The 15,669-nt window shown below is 38.8% G+C and overlaps 1 protein-coding gene across 1 annotated transcript in view; it reads left to right on the top strand.

Moving 5' to 3' along the window:
- The window catches only part of ATP10A (ATPase phospholipid transporting 10A (putative)), a 117,582-nt gene extending 103,124 nt beyond the window's left edge, over positions 1 to 14,458 (top strand). The window contains exons 15-21 of the mRNA XM_083854852.1: positions 1,581 to 1,657; positions 4,983 to 5,108; positions 9,304 to 9,504; positions 11,693 to 11,773; positions 11,864 to 11,968; positions 12,331 to 12,518; positions 13,189 to 14,458. Of these exons, the coding sequence (XP_083710978.1) occupies positions 1,581 to 1,657; positions 4,983 to 5,108; positions 9,304 to 9,504; positions 11,693 to 11,773; positions 11,864 to 11,968; positions 12,331 to 12,518; positions 13,189 to 13,894 (1,484 nt within the window). The 3' untranslated portion in view covers positions 13,895 to 14,458. The remainder of the gene's footprint in view (positions 1 to 1,580; positions 1,658 to 4,982; positions 5,109 to 9,303; positions 9,505 to 11,692; positions 11,774 to 11,863; positions 11,969 to 12,330; positions 12,519 to 13,188) is intronic.
- Positions 14,459 to 15,669: the final 1,211 nt, after the last annotated feature.

Genomic DNA, 15,669 nt, shown 5'->3' with positions numbered 1-15,669 from the left:
TTCATCCAATCATGCTTAAACTCAAGGCTCTGTGTTTATCATCACAAGTCAGCCATATAGCACAGGCTGTGACTTGGCCTTGTCGTTACAGAGAGTGGATCACAACTGGTGTCATGCCAACTCTTACACCATTTCCCACCTAATCGCTCATTTGGCAAAGGGGAGACTGGCAGTCCATCTGTCTTAAGTTTGACAGGATCTTCCATGTTTCTATGATTTTTACACAAGTCAACCAGCTCTTCTTTCCCTATCTCAAGTTTAGGTTCATGTTTCATTAGAAGATATGATTTCAGCACATACTCTCAGAAATACACTTGCTTTCATCTACCTGTATTGATTAAGTATAGCTGGAACACACGTGGGTGGCACCTGCCCATAAGAAACTCTAAGTACATATAATAATTGCCAGACTTGTGTGACATCAACATCACCAAGTATGTGCTGATTATCACAATCTCCATGCTGAATGTATTATATCTTGCTCAAATATGCCTCCCTCCTATTGAATTTATATCTTTGGCTAACTGACTGTGGGCATAATCATTTGCGTATGTTGTAAAAAACATCTGGCTCATTAACTTGAATTATCCGGAATGCTCAAAAACACTTGTAGATACTGGGCAGCTTTTACTTTCATTCTTTCTGAGCATCTTGAGCCTACGAGTTGAGCTTAAGCTCCTGCTCTGGCTTAAAACCTAGCTGTATGTATCCTCCCATTTAACCAACATGAGCTAACTTGGGTTGTATCACACAGTCACAAAGACATCAGCTTTGTCTGGTGGGGGGACACCATGCATCTTACATGTGCCAACAGCAGGGAAACTGGTGACATGTGGCATGCACCTCAGCCACTGAAGTTTAAAACCAAGTGTCTTGTCATAAGCTAACGGAACATCATTTTCTATTAGTACACTGGCTGTAAATTTAAAAGGTTAAGAACTAGATACATGTCTCATTCTGGTATCCTGTCTATGGCACCTTCATTTGTGGTATCATGATGGGAAGCAGAGTAGGGGGTGGTGGCTCTGCAACCATTCCAATAAATCTACCAGTCTTGGTTGTGTTAGTCTTGGACTGGTCAACCCTACTCTCTTGACTTTTTCTTTCATTCATCTACTTTTTAACTTGTATAAGTATTTTTACAGGGTAAACATTTTCATTGGCTTTAGGGCTTCTTGCACATGTAATTCTTAGTTATACCTGATCTCAGGCAGAATCTTAATCAGGAAGCAGAAGTATTGGGGATGATTATTCTCAGCCTTCTACTGTTTTACTATTGGTGCAGTTCAGGCCTGACTGAATGCTTGAATTTTAGGTATTATTAAAAAGAGATAGATTTGTTTTATTGTTACTTCCTGTGATAAAAAGGTGTAAAAAGACCAGAATGCCTTGGAAACTTTGCAAGCTCTGAACCTTATATTCTAAAGGTGCATCTTTTTCTATACCAAATCAACACTTAGTAAATAACTCTCTTACTAGACTCAACCAACCTTGAATAACAACTGTTTTCCCTTTGTTTTGTTGCTGCCAACTGTTATTGGTCTGCTAGTGACGACAAAACTGCATTTTGTCATCTTTAGGTGATGGTGCTAATGATGTCAGCATGATCCAAGTGGCAGATGTTGGTGTGGGAATTTCTGGTCAAGAAGGTATGCAGGTAAGTGTTGCTCATCCAGCGGAAAGCCCATGAGTGTGTGAATCAGACATTTTCCATAAGTCAGATTGTTCAGACTGCCTCTGGACAGTCAGCAAAGATAAGGAAAAGCAGCAAGTTTTGCTGAGGAGTGCCAGTTGTGTCATAAGTGGTCTTTCAGCTTGAGTTTGAGCTCATGCTTGTTCTGCCTTCTCAGAAGATTGAACTTACCAGATCCTTGTAAGCAATATGATTAAAGAAATAATTAGCTAAGTAATTGTTTAAAGCAGAAAAGAAGCTCAGCTATGCATTATTTAGGAAATAAGGTTCATCTTGTTCTGGCTTTTATTCTCTCTCCTGTAGTGCTTGGGAATACTTCTATGGAGTGGGTGCACAGGCCAATACAATTTATGTAGCTTATTTGCATGGTGTGGTGGTGACCCTTGACCCAGACACGCACACATTTCACTCAGCTTATTCAGACAGCAAAACAATAAAGAAAGAAATTGTGGCCCTTTGCAGAACCACTACTCCTAACACCTTATAGCAAACCAGATTGGGTTTGGCAACATTTCCAGTCACAGGGAATAGCAGGATGAAGGTGGTTGCCTTGTAGTCTTCTGGATGTGTTCCACCTATGATTACTGCATTTACCACTGTGTAAGAGGCACTTCTCTCATCACCAGAAGAGAGGATGTATAAGATGTATGTATTATCTCAGCCTTCTCTACTGCTAGGACAGATCAATTTCAGTGTCAGGATCAGACGTGGCAGTAAGACACAGGATACCTCATTTCCACAACCTGCCTTGTATTTGGGCAGGCTGATTGTGTGAGAAAACAGAGTAGCTGAGTATATGTCAAATATCTCTAAAAAGAAAGTGGGAAGTGTTTCCATCCTGAGGACCTGAGCAGATGAGCATGCTCCTTAACTTAGTTACCAGTGGGTGGTTGTCTGACCCAAATTGCATTTTTTGCAACATTGGCTGGATGTTTTGCTCAAAAGGGAAGAGAGGCCTCCTTCACACAGTGCACAAGTTAGCTATAGAGTTTTATTTCATGGGATTTCATGAATGCTGTAATGTATTTGGGTCAACACACAAACTTATGAAACAAAAATTTAGTGAGCTATGAACTTGGGTATCAACTTTATGTATTTTCTGAACTGCATATCAGCAGAAGCTAGGACATGTCACTGGAGAAAAGTCAGTAGGTATTTTTCATATTTATCATATATTTTTCACTATGTATGCATCTTTAAGTCCTGCATAACTTCTGCAGTATCACTGCAGGCAGTCCAAGCTCCAGAGAGCTCAGAGAAGCTAGTTTTGTGGGGTTCCCTCCAAACCTATCAATTCAAAAAAATCTGCTGCAAACTTTTTTCTTGGGTCTTGCCACCTCTTATGAACTTACCAGTAAGCTCTGTCATCTATATGTTAATTCAGATCACTTTTTTTCCTAATGCAGACATAGTCTGCTCATAGCATTTTTTTTTCACTCCTTGCCCCTTTATGCCACTTTCAGTTGAGCTCATACACTTACCATAACCAGTCCTCAAATCTCCCTGGCTTTTTCAGTGTATCCAGGTCTGAAAGTTATTTTCTCATTACCTCATTAAACTACCTGGTTCTATTTCTAAATGAAAGTTCAGCAGAGTGGAAAATGTTTATAGATCCCATCTCTTACTGCAAGTCCTAAGGAACTGCACAGACCTCTTTACTATAAACAACTGTCAGAATTGTACACACACAGGTACTCAGAAGGCGTTGAGCATTTAGATGCCTCAGACAGCAATACTGTCTGATTTATTTTCTTTCCACATTCTGTGGAAGCATGTGGAGCTGGAAGAAAAAAAAATAAAATGTGAAAATCAAGTGGGTATTTTGAACCTAAGTAAACATGCAAATGTAATTGGATAACATATCTTTCTTTCTGTGTTTCTCACCATAATAAAAACGGAATAAAAAAAGAAAAAAATTGTGACACTTCTCACAGTCTGCTGAAAAGTACTATGTTAAAAGCACAAATGAAGCTGACAGTTTTGTTTTGACATTGGAATAGGCTGAGATGGGGTGGAGGACAAGGAAGCAGACATAGCATAGCTGCATTCTCCTCAAACTGCAAGATAGCTGTATGTCTGCAAGACAAATCAGACTTCTGTGCAAGGAAGTAATAACAAGTGTGTCTTAGTACCTGAGAAATCTAGCATGTGCAACATATTAAAAACTGTCTCAGTCTTTACATATATATATATATACTGCTTAAATTGCAATGCATTCTTACACCTTCTCTTGCATACTGTTTTAGAGTTTATTTTAATAGCTTTTACAAACACCTCCTTCAGAAAACTGAACCCTTTTGATGTTTTACCAAGGAAGAGAATTAGGAAAACTTAAAAGGTAATTTGCCTCTCATTGAAAAATACAGCCAAAATATACCCAGCAGAGTGTAAGGAAGATACTACTCCTTTGGAGGTTTTCACCTTTCCTCCTGTTTTTTGCTGAACTGAATTGTGAGAAAAAAGGTGATACCAAAATATAAAATTAAATGTAAAATAATATTAAATTGAATCTTAGTGTGATCCTACAGATAAGGAAAATCATGAAACAAACATGATAATACAGGTAGATCTCATCTATATGTACAGTACCCAGAAAATTTGTCAGAATTAGAGGGAAACTGTGATTCATTTTGTCAATGCCATCTGACAGTCTGCACAGTCCCAGAGGATTCTCATGTAATGTGATTTTTGCTCATACATAGTTACAGAAAATGTGTGATTTAAAAAAATCCCTGAAAATGCTGGTATCTCAGGACAGCCAAGTAAACTGTATGAACAGGTCTGCAAATTCAAATAAAACTAATATTTTTATTGTTTTGTCTTTTAAAGTCAAATCATTATGATGCAACCACTTAGTTGTGCTGTTTTTATCTTATTCTCTGGAAATTAATTTTGCCCTGTAAGTATGCTGTAGTTTTTACAGAGAAATATACAGCCACCAAGGTCTTCACACATGAACCCTTGAGCCTTCATGCTTGTGCAACTACAACTGCCAGCCATTCTCCCACCTCTTGCTTTTTGTTGTTGCTTGTCACCATCTGCAGTGTAGGCTGTAATCTCCTCCAAGTGAGGACAGGGTTGCCTTGCATGTCCTGCCAAGCTGCTGTGTTTGCTCATGGGTATTTCAAGTCCATGCAGCAATAGCTGCCTTTCATAAGCACTGTCATGAATTTCATTCTTCATCAGTACCACTTTCACTGAATATAGGAGTTGAGAAGATGACTAGATTCATTGTTAGTGTTGAAGGTGGTGCTTTACAATAATGACTCCAACCTTTGTTTCATTAAAGGCAGTGATGGCGAGCGACTTTGCAATCCCGAGGTTCAGGCATTTGGAGAAGCTTTTGCTTGTTCATGGCCACTGGTGTTATTCCCGACTCGCCAACATGGTGCTGTATTTCTTCTACAAAAATGCAGTAAGTGTTTGACTTGGCAGCTTTATGGCACCACATGTTTCCAGGGTTTATTTTGTGCTAAGTGAGCATTAGGTCAGCCTTCAAATGGTTTATAAATAAGCTGCAAAGAAATTTGCAGAGCTGAAAGACAGCTGGCTGCCATTTGCAGAAATACGGGACCCACTCTATAACAGCTACAGTGTGCTGCTGAATGTGCAAATTAGGTAACACAAATAACAAGCACTGCTGAAGAAAAGTTTCTTTACAGAGCAGTTTTGCAGGATTTAGCTGGCTGGATACAGGAGTCTTCAATGCCAAAGCCATCCAGCATTGGTCCCAAGTAGCAGTTGAGTGTGTTTTCTCTTCTTGACTGTATCTCATCATTGTTTATGAATCACTGTACATATTTCCTAGTGACTTGAGATAATTTGAGTCCTTTCTGTGTCTCAGATGTGGAGACCAGGGAGTTTCTTTTCTTGATTTATCTCATTTCCAACTAATCAAAAGAGTTCATTAGAAAGGAAACACACAGTGGTAAAGAACAGATGACAGGTCTGTGTTTCCTCCCTGGTGTATGAAACAGAACTCAATCCAGTACTGGGCATCAAGCCAGAAGCAGCTCAACTCCTTGGCCTCAGCAAGGTTCTTTGCATTGATCTTGGATTACAAAGATGATTGATTGAAAACAGCCTAACAAGGAAACCAGGAATACCACCAGCTGGGTGGGAGTCACTGGCAGGCACATATATTTGCTCAGTTGCAACAGCTACAAATCACCTTGGGAACAAGGCATATGAAGAAGCAAGAAAAAGAGGAGAGCTAGAGCTCTCATACCTCTGTTTGCTTCAGAGGGCAATGTATGAATTGTGTGCAGGAGACTGGATTTTGTCCATGAGAAAAAAAGTGGCTTTCAGTTTTGTAAAAGTTGCTTTCCAATTTTAATCTAATCCTCAATTTTTATCAGAAGAAAACCCTCATTTGCTCAAAATTTTGAACATCACTGCAATACCTAAGGGTGCTAAAGGATTAATGAAGTGTCTTTTTGTTAAAATAAGCATATTAAAATGCATTCAGGGATCAGAGCAGGGACTGCATGCATGTACCCTTTCAGACACAGAAGAACGAAGGGACTTTGTGATCTGTGCTGCTGCTTGAGTCAGAAATATCAAGCAGATTTAAGTAATGCTGTACTGAGTGGAGAGCCACCTGTTGAAGTACAGCAGTAAAGTATGTGGTAGTGTTCAGATGCCTCAGTTTTAAGGCTCCATCCTGAATGATGCTGAACATCTGTACTTCCACCCCCAGTGCTGGATGTTTCCAAGATACTCATTGAGAATATCAAATCCGAACTTCTGAAAAATGTATGCATAGCCATCTTACATTAAAAATTTAAAAAATAAACACAAAAGTAATGCACATAAGACACTCCAGCAATCAGCAGCCAGAGGTGCTGTTTATACATCAAGACTTTTGTTCAGCTTGGCTAAAATCTTCCATTTTCTTTAGTACAACTGCCCTTGATTACAAGTATTATTTCTCATGCCATTTTTAATAAGACATTTTCAGAAGCTACTCCCTCAAGCCTAGAAAATAACTGAAGACATCTCTTTTTGTTGGCTATGTTTTGGCAGCCTTCAAAGCTTTCTGAGAAATACTTGTTGCTTCTGACTCTAAACTGTAGTTGGATATCCAGCATATAGACATGAATATGTCTGACACAGTGCCTGCCCTTAAGGAACGATTGTTAAAAATGGAAAGATAGGAGCACCTTAACCTTTTGCAAGGAGACTATTCTGGATGATTCTCTGCAAAGAGTCAAGAAAGCTATACTGCAGATGTTCTGCAAGTTTTGTTTCCTCAAGTGTTTGGGTTTTTTTTGTTGTTTTTTTTTTCTCTATTTGTTCATACTGTGGAATTTCCTGTTCTCCACTAAAACCTATGTAATTTAAAATTTAAACTTCACATTGCTTCAAAAGCCATTGGGAAACTTAAATGACTTATCCAAGATGTTTGGCTTCATGGAGATGATAAAAATACAAGTATAAATTGCAATATAGCATGACTGGAAATATCTGAGCTTGATGAAAAGGGATTTCATGTAAACAAAATTTTACCTGCACAAGCATGGACATCTTGCCGTTTATACATTGTCACTGCAAGACAGCACTGAAAATTTTTGACATATACTTCATTCATGCTCTGGGACCACATTCATAAAACAGTCTCATCTGGCAGGGGAAGAAGGGAAACCTTTTTTATTTAAAATCTTTGTGTGAATTTGTTTTGTCTTTTTCAGAGAGGTAATACACAGAGGCAAGAGAGAAGATTTGAAATAAAATTAAAATCTTGTGTAATACAAAATAAAATTTTAGGAGAAAAAGATCAGATTTAAGCCTCATTTATTTGTATAGCTTTCTTCAACAACACTATTAAGACCCATAATAGAGGTGGTAGGAAGATTTTCAGCTGACTGCATTTTTGTCAAACCACCTATTTTTGCCGGAGCCAAACTCTTTCCTAGACAGGTTAGCAAGGCTCTAGAGAGAATATTTACTGTGTCCAGGATTAGCTGCATTTTGTTTTAAAACAGTGAGAAAAAAGTACATAAATTCACAAATTTATTGTAATTTTATTTTGAGAAATTACTCAAGAAATTTTGTTTGGTTTTGGGTGTGGAAAAGAAATAATTTTCAAAATGTGTTCAGTTTTGGAATGAAACTGCCATGTCCCAGACAACTGTACTGAAGAGAGTAAGCTTTGGTAACTTGGTCTTGTCTAGGCCAGAGGAAGATACTTTTCTTGAAATGCATTGACAGAAACATTTCTAGAGGTTGAGCTTACAAAAATACTACCATTTAACTTTTCCTAGGTTAATTTATAGAGTGTGCTTGCTAACAGGTGTATTTGCTGCTTATATACAAGCCACTTCAACGTAGTATGTAAATTTTGCCAGAGCATTTATCTGCTTTATGTATACATGTGTGTGTGTGTATATATATATACACATGTACATGTATGTACATTTGTGCACTGTAGGACTGACCTCTTATTCTGTGGTAATTATCCCTTACAAGACAGGTTTACTCTCCTTAAAGCAGCTTTCAGTGACTAAGCGCACCATAGCCTTTTTTTTTCTTCCTGTGTTTAATTTTCAATCATATTTGGACACACAGAACAGATCTGTATTTTCCTCTGTATATCTAAAATTCATGAAGGGTTAACATTCTCCATCTAACTGAAAGCTTTTTAAGAACAAAATACAAAAGAAAGAGGAAGTGAAAGGAGAGGTCATGCCCTTTCCTATCTTCATCGTTAAAAGGAGGAAAACCCTCAACAGTTTCCAACAGTTTTCTGGTCTTAATCACTTTACAAAGAGTAGTAAAAATTTTACTTTTAGGAGAACCAAGCCTGGGAATTTATTTCCTTCTCTAGGAAGCTGGCCATCTTTTTCTAGGCCTCAAATCCTTCATCAGCATCTGAAATCAGCACCTTTCCTGAGCCCTCTGGATTCTCCATGCTGAAGAGATTTTAGCAAAAACGAGTCATTGGTTTGTTTCTTTTTGGGTGCCTCCAGCCCAAGTAGATGAACAACCCCTCTGCAGCTGTGTATGCAGCTGATTTCTTCATAGAGCTGAAGAAGAAGGGAGATTGAGGAATCTTTACAGCACTGTTAATTTGCTGAATGTCAAAGCACAAAGATTAAATAGTTAAGGCAACTTTCCTAGACCTTAGAGTTTCGCCTTCCTTACTGCTGCTCATCTCATGTTGGTCTTGCAAAAAAGCTCTGCATTTATCTGTTGTAGGCCACAAAAGTCTCGCAAAACATCTCCATTCAGCAGAGGAAATTACTGTGGAAATTCTTGTTCTTACAGTAGTCATGTAAGTGCTGTGACATCAGTACTTATTTACTTAGAGGTCAGCGGTGGTTGGGAGAGCTTTTTACAGTTAGTTAAATTGCACCTCAGTGTTTCACTTGAACTGAAAGGTAATTTTGTGTGATGTCCAAGATCTGAGGCTCTAGCAGCACAAAGACTTGCAGGTGTGCCAGATGTTTGCAGCTTGGCCAAGTGGTCCATGTATCAGGAAGTGAGTTAGAGTAGGTGTCCTCACAAGGATTGCTCACGTGTTCAGCTGGAATCAGAATGGCTTCAGAATACAGTGGGATGATGGTCCTCCTTATCTTGTTATACTTACAGCATTGCTTGTTCCGTTTCAGATGTTTGTGGCCCTTCTCTTCTGGTACCAGTTCTACTGCGGGTTCTCTGGCTCGTCAATGATTGATCAGTGGTATCTGATCTTCTTTAATTTATTCTTCTCTTCTCTTCCACAACTGATTACTGGTGTGCTGGATAAGGATGTTCCAGCTGAAGTATTAATTGCTGTACCTCAGCTTTATAAAAGCGGACAGAATATGGAGGTAAAAACTTCTTGATTACTGTAATTTCTTTCCTGAACATCTTTAGTTTAAACTGAAAACCAGCCGTGCTCCCAAAGGGTAGATGACTGGTAAATAAAGTCTGAGAAGTCAGTGTTAATACTTGGTGATATTTCTTATCTGAGTCAAAATGCCAAAAGTACACCTAAACAAAAGACACACAAACAAACAAAGCCGCAACTGGTCATATTTTTAATACATGACAAGAGAGAAGCCTGGATGATTAAAGTCAACCTAAACTAAACACCTCCTTCATGGTACAGGCTCACAAATAACTACAAAAATAAAACTGATTGCATCTTGTAGCTAGTGCAGGCTTTTATAGAATAACCTCACAGTACTTACTCAAAACTTCAGTTCCCAGCCCTTTACAAAAAGAAGAGAAAGATGGTCTTGGTAAGTAAGCATGATAAACTTAGTCTCCAAGGGAAGTAGTCACAGATGACAGATTCAGCTGAAATATCTGTTAAAAACACCTTGTCCCCATCTGCTTGAATTGCACACTGAAAACAGAAGGAATTGCAGAAGGAATTTGAGCCAAACCATTCATGGTAATTACAGGTACAGTGTACTATAGAAAAATCTTGCTGTTTGGTAAAACTATCTATATGGGGACATTGTTTCAAAGGCAAAAGCTTTCTTAAAAGTGTCTTACAAAGCTGTCCTCTGAGAAGACACAGTAAGTGGTTTTTACCTCCAAGTGTACACCTGTATGTGGTACCCCACACATGTTGTGGCATTGCTAGATACTCTCCTGGAAAGATGAAAGGAGACTTTGAGTGTAACTTATTTTAGTCCGTTAGTCCAAACTCTGTCCTTTTCATCTGTTGTTTTCTGTTTTCTACATTTCTTCTGTTTCAGTGTATCACACTTGGAAGATCTGTACTATTAATACCTTCTTCTTGCACATTTTTAGAATGATAGAAATCTCGTAATGCCTTAAGGCTTGTTGGGAGGTTATGTCTGCCTGTTTTCAGCTAGCAAACTGAGAAGTCTCCCAGGTTCACAGGACAGTTATTTCTCATAGAGAGGCCCAGAGATCATTCTAAGTTGCTGGGTTTTTTGGGGTTTTTTTAAATCTATTGATTGTATTCTCTATAGTTACCTAAAAAGGCATTTTAAAAACTTAAAAATCCTATTTCAGGTGGGATCTCTTTCAAAAAGGGCCTATAGTATTATAGAATAGTTTAGATGGCTCTGGAGGCCATTTGATCTAGACCCCTGATCAAAACAGCTTCAAACCTGGATGAGGTTTCTCAAGTCTTTAATTAGTTCAGTTTTGAATGTCTCCAACACTGGAGATTCCACAAGCCCTCTGAGCAACCTGATGTAGTAATTAACCATGTTGGTTCAGGAGGCCAAGTAACACCATAATTCTTTCTAAGCATCTTTCCATTCTCATTTTTAGTCTGCAATGATATTTTCCACAAAAGGAAGAAGACCTGATGAACCCAGTTGTTGGAGATGTAGAATATATACCAAAATTATATAAACATTGTGCCATTTATTAACTATTTTTCCTTATATCTAGGACCCTTATATGACCATCTATACCCTTGCAATTGTATATTTCTGTACATCAAAATGTCAATTTAATATTGGTTTTAGCAAGCAATTTTATGCACATACTTAGAGAGATGTGTGCATATATATCTATGTTTTATATACATATTTACAGCATATATTGCTGCATGAATTGCCATTAAAGACCTTTGTTGTGAATGTTCCCTAAGTACATGTGCATTTTCTGTTTTCTCTTCTGCCAACAAATACTCTGTGCTTGTGCTTATGTGATGCAGAACCCATATATTCACGTTTATTAGTGGTCTGACTGTAGTGCATAAAATAGGTCACCTTCATAAATGTTTCCTAGCCTGAACATCAAATTCAAATTACACCCTCTGCCAAAACAGAACAAAACAAAACATGCACACACACACACACAAAAAGGTCAAAATAGTTTCATTCCAGAACAGTGACAGAGTGACTTGCAAACAGACTGTTCATGCTTCATCCTCCAGTGTAGCTAAATGATTGGCAAAGTTATGAAGCTGTTTTCCCAAGCCCTTAAAACTGCCCTAGAAATATGTCCCTCAAAATACCTGTCCAGGCAGATAGGATCTTCATTATGATATGATTTTCTTAATTTTTTTTTTTTTTTATGACACAGGAGTACCAACCACACATGTTTTGGATGAACATGATTGATGCTATGTATCAAAGCCTGGTTTGCTTCTTCATCCCCTATTTTGTAAGTGTTTGGTTTAGGCCATTCTATTTCAAGCATTTGGAGGAGAACTGGCAACACAGCTTGGGCTAAATTCTGTCTTCTTTCTTACAGACTTACTATGATTCAGAGGTGGATATCTTCTCTTGGGGAACTCCCGTAACCACAATAGCTCTTTTCACCATCATCCTGCATTTGGCTATTGAAACCAAAACTTGGGTAAGGTACCTACAGCCTATGTAGAAACTCACTGGCATAGACATAATTCTTCTCTTAGTGCCACCTTTCAAGAACATAAGATGGTTGCTTCTTTGCCTCAGCACATTCTATTTTTAGCAGGCATTTTTAAAATGCATGGAAAAGGTTTTAAAATATGATCTGCAAACAGCTTTGTAGTGTTGTATTTATAATAAGAATCTTTAAATATACAAGGCTCTAAACTCCTTGCTGTGCATGGATTTTACTCCAGAAATTTAGAAGTTGTAATTTAATTAAGTCACAGTAAATTCCTCAGAATATAAAGAATCATTATACTTACATTGTTGGCTTTGTTGTTTTGGTTTTTTTGGTTGTTGTTCTAGACTTTTCTCCACTGGTCATCTTGCATCTTCAGTATCATTTTATTTTTCTTTGTGGCTCTGGTTTACAATGCTTCTTGCCCAGTCTGCCATCCTCCATCCAATCCGTACTGGACCATGGAAAGGCTGATGGGAGACCCCATGTTCTATTTCACTTGCATTATATCACCAGTTGTTGCATTGCTTCCCAGGTATTGTATCTTCTCTCATATCTTTTCTTGTATGTAAATGCACTTTATGCATATGATAGGGAGAGCAAGAACATTTTCCACTCCCCATCTTTTGTTTTGCCTACCAGCCAACTCAGTTTCTTTCAGCAGCTAATTATTTGAAGTCAGGTCGTCTAACCCATTTTGTGCTCCTGACCATGGGAACAGACCACAGCTCCTGGCTAAGGACCACAGGAATGGGATAATTGTAGTCTGTTGGTCAAACCTGCTGGCCACGCAGAGGTTTGCTACCTTGTGAGGTTTTCTGTGATGCTTCTGGATTCAGTCCCTCCTCACATAAAATGCACAGCATCCAAATTCTGATAGAATGTTGTAGACCTACTTGCCAATTTGTAGATGTAGGAGGCTTGCTCTGCAGACTTATCCCCATTGCCTTTCCTCATCAGGGAAGATGAAAGACTGTGTGTAATCACAAAATTGATCACTGGCTAAAGATTCAGATTGATTACACCGCCTAATTAAGTTATTAATCAAAATATTAGCATGGCATTCAGAGCTGTCCATCTGCAAACTTTCTTGTGTAGAGCATTATTTTTCTATGTTGTGCTTTTGTCTTGGATATTTTTCCTTAATAACGTATTGGGTATTTCCTTCTTTCATTTCTGTTCACGTGCTCATTCTCCTCTTGCAGATTCCTGTACAGAACCCTCCAGGGAACACTATTCCCAACCCAGCTTCAGCTTGGACGCCAGTTGAGTAAACTGTCCCCAGAGACTCGCACCCAGCTTCTCGCCAAGTTGAATGTAAAGGAGACAATATGTCAGACACGACTCTTTGCAGACAGCTTCTCCCCGAGCCTTGGCTCAAATGCTAGTGATTGTTACAAGGCTAATAACCAAAGCACTCCTTTGCCACCCTCTCCTCAAACAAGGGAGTCACTATTCCGAGAGCACACAAAGGCAGAACACAAAACAGATCAGACTGCTGCTGCCTCCCCCGAAGGTGCTGTGTTGTATGAGGAAAACAAGCTCCCCTCATCAGCAAGTAGTCTGGAAAGGTCCATGGGGTTTCATGAAGTTCGATGTGGCACTTCAGAGGTGGAGTCATTGTCTGTGGGAACAACATTCCCATGGAGCTCAGCAGTCGACCAAGCAGACTTCAGTTTGTTGAAGTGGATAACATCAACTCCACTGTTCAGTCACATTGGGACTGTTTTACAGGTGTCATCAAACAGTTTACAAAACGAAACACAGGACAGTATGTGTGTGCTTGGCCCTTCTTTGCATGTGGACTTCAAAGGCTTAAAAGAAGAGAACTCAAATAACTTGCAGGACAAAATGAAAGGAACCCCAACTGATCATTGTAAAAATGATAATTCCGAGACCACCTTTTTATGACCTGGGCCATAAATATATTTATATATTTTCTATTTGCACACATTTATAGTGAGATTACTCTATTTGTTTCCGAAGGTGAAACAGAAAATCAAAGGTACAGAATGATTATTTAAGAATGTTTAAATACAGTTTATTGAAATAAGAGCTTTAAATATAAAAAGAAACACTTGAAATTTCCATTTATATTGTTTTATTTTTTCATCTCATTTTGTAAGGAAATGCCTTTTCTTTATTTTTCAGATGCTTCTCTTTTATTCTGACACATACTGTAAAAGCAAAGGCTCTATCTACCATATTCAAAAGGATTAGATTCAGCAACAATTATTGATATCATTATAGGCCATTCAGTAATCAAGGAGGAAAAACCATGATAATAAAAAGTCACTATATTCCATCCATCATCTGCTTGCCAGTGTATTTTGTCACTGAGGCAAAGCTATGGAATTATTATACACCTTTCTGTAAATGTTAACAGTATCTTACCACCACATTAATAATACTGATATTTTATAAATGACACCATGTTCTGATATTGCAGCCATAGCATTCGATCTGTCATGATAAAACAATAAATAAATGACCATCCATATTGCAAAGGGACTTCCCAGTCTGGCATTAATTATAACTCAGCCCTTCCCTTGGAGTATCTGGTGTTTTGCTGGGCATGGCCTTACATTGTGCTGTACAAAAAGCTTGCTGTTTGTTTCTAAAGAAGGATTTGGTGGCAAAGAACTGGTGCCTCATGTCTGCTGTAGGGTTTGAATGGGAAGACTTTGATCCTGGGTGCTGGAGCACTACCACAGCCACTGTTACTGAAGAGGTCTGTTCTGCTTGCTACTGGGGTGAAGGACTGGCAGAGAGGAATTTTGTGAGACACCTTTGCTGTTGTTTCAACCGGGTTAAATCGAGTCCTTGGGGATGGTGAGGCAGAATGACCAGCTGTGAAGGGTACATGCTAAGCAGAGGTGTTTGAGCCTGGTGAAAAGCAGGCTATCTCCAGCCCCAGAAGCAGGAAGCTGCACTGCCTTCTGAGGTTATCTCTGAGCCAACTCCTCACATGGCTGTAAACCCCAGACTGCCACTGGTACATGCATGTGCAGCTGCCCGGTACCAGCCTGATGGATCCCAGGGGCTTTAGCCTGGAATGTTGCTTGGTTCTTTTCACCTGGTCATCATGACCACATATGAACTATCTGCTGCACTTCTTTTCCTCATTGGAGGTTTTCATGGCCTTTGTTTTGCTTGCCATCAGTTTTTCTAAGGCCACAACTTGTTTGTGCCATGCTCTGTGCCTGGCAACCTGCCTGCCCTGTGGATTGCCTCAGCGTGGTAAGACACAGTGCCTACCATCTGTCACTTGCTAATCCACTCAGGATCTTTTTTTTTTTTTTTTTTCTCAAAGATTTATGTACACTGGCCTCTTTCCCAAAGGCTGAACTGATAATATGATACTGTGAAATGCCAATGAAAGGAAGAAATGAAAGCAATGTAAATAGGAGCAGTCAGCCTGTAAATATGTTACCCTCATGAAACATGACAGATCCCCAAGTAACTAAACTGCATCTGGGATTAGAATTGACTAGGGACAGGGAAAAAGGCACTAAGGGATTCACTATTGCAGTCTCCTGTGAACAGCTTTTAGCATATGATTGATTTGAAAAAAATGGAACCTGAAGCAGAACTTCTTCCTTTTGCTCTTGAGTTAAAGAGGAATGTTGGTTTATATGTATGGATTTTAGTGGAGGAAAGCACACCTACTGACTCACTTGTTACTG

The sequence above is a fragment of the Zosterops lateralis genome, assembly GCF_965231275.1.
Source record: "Zosterops lateralis genome assembly, chromosome: 2".
Taxonomy (NCBI): Eukaryota; Metazoa; Chordata; class Aves; order Passeriformes; family Zosteropidae; genus Zosterops; species Zosterops lateralis.
The sequence above is the reverse complement of the archived record's forward strand: the minus strand, read 5'-3'. Positions and strand labels throughout refer to the sequence as shown.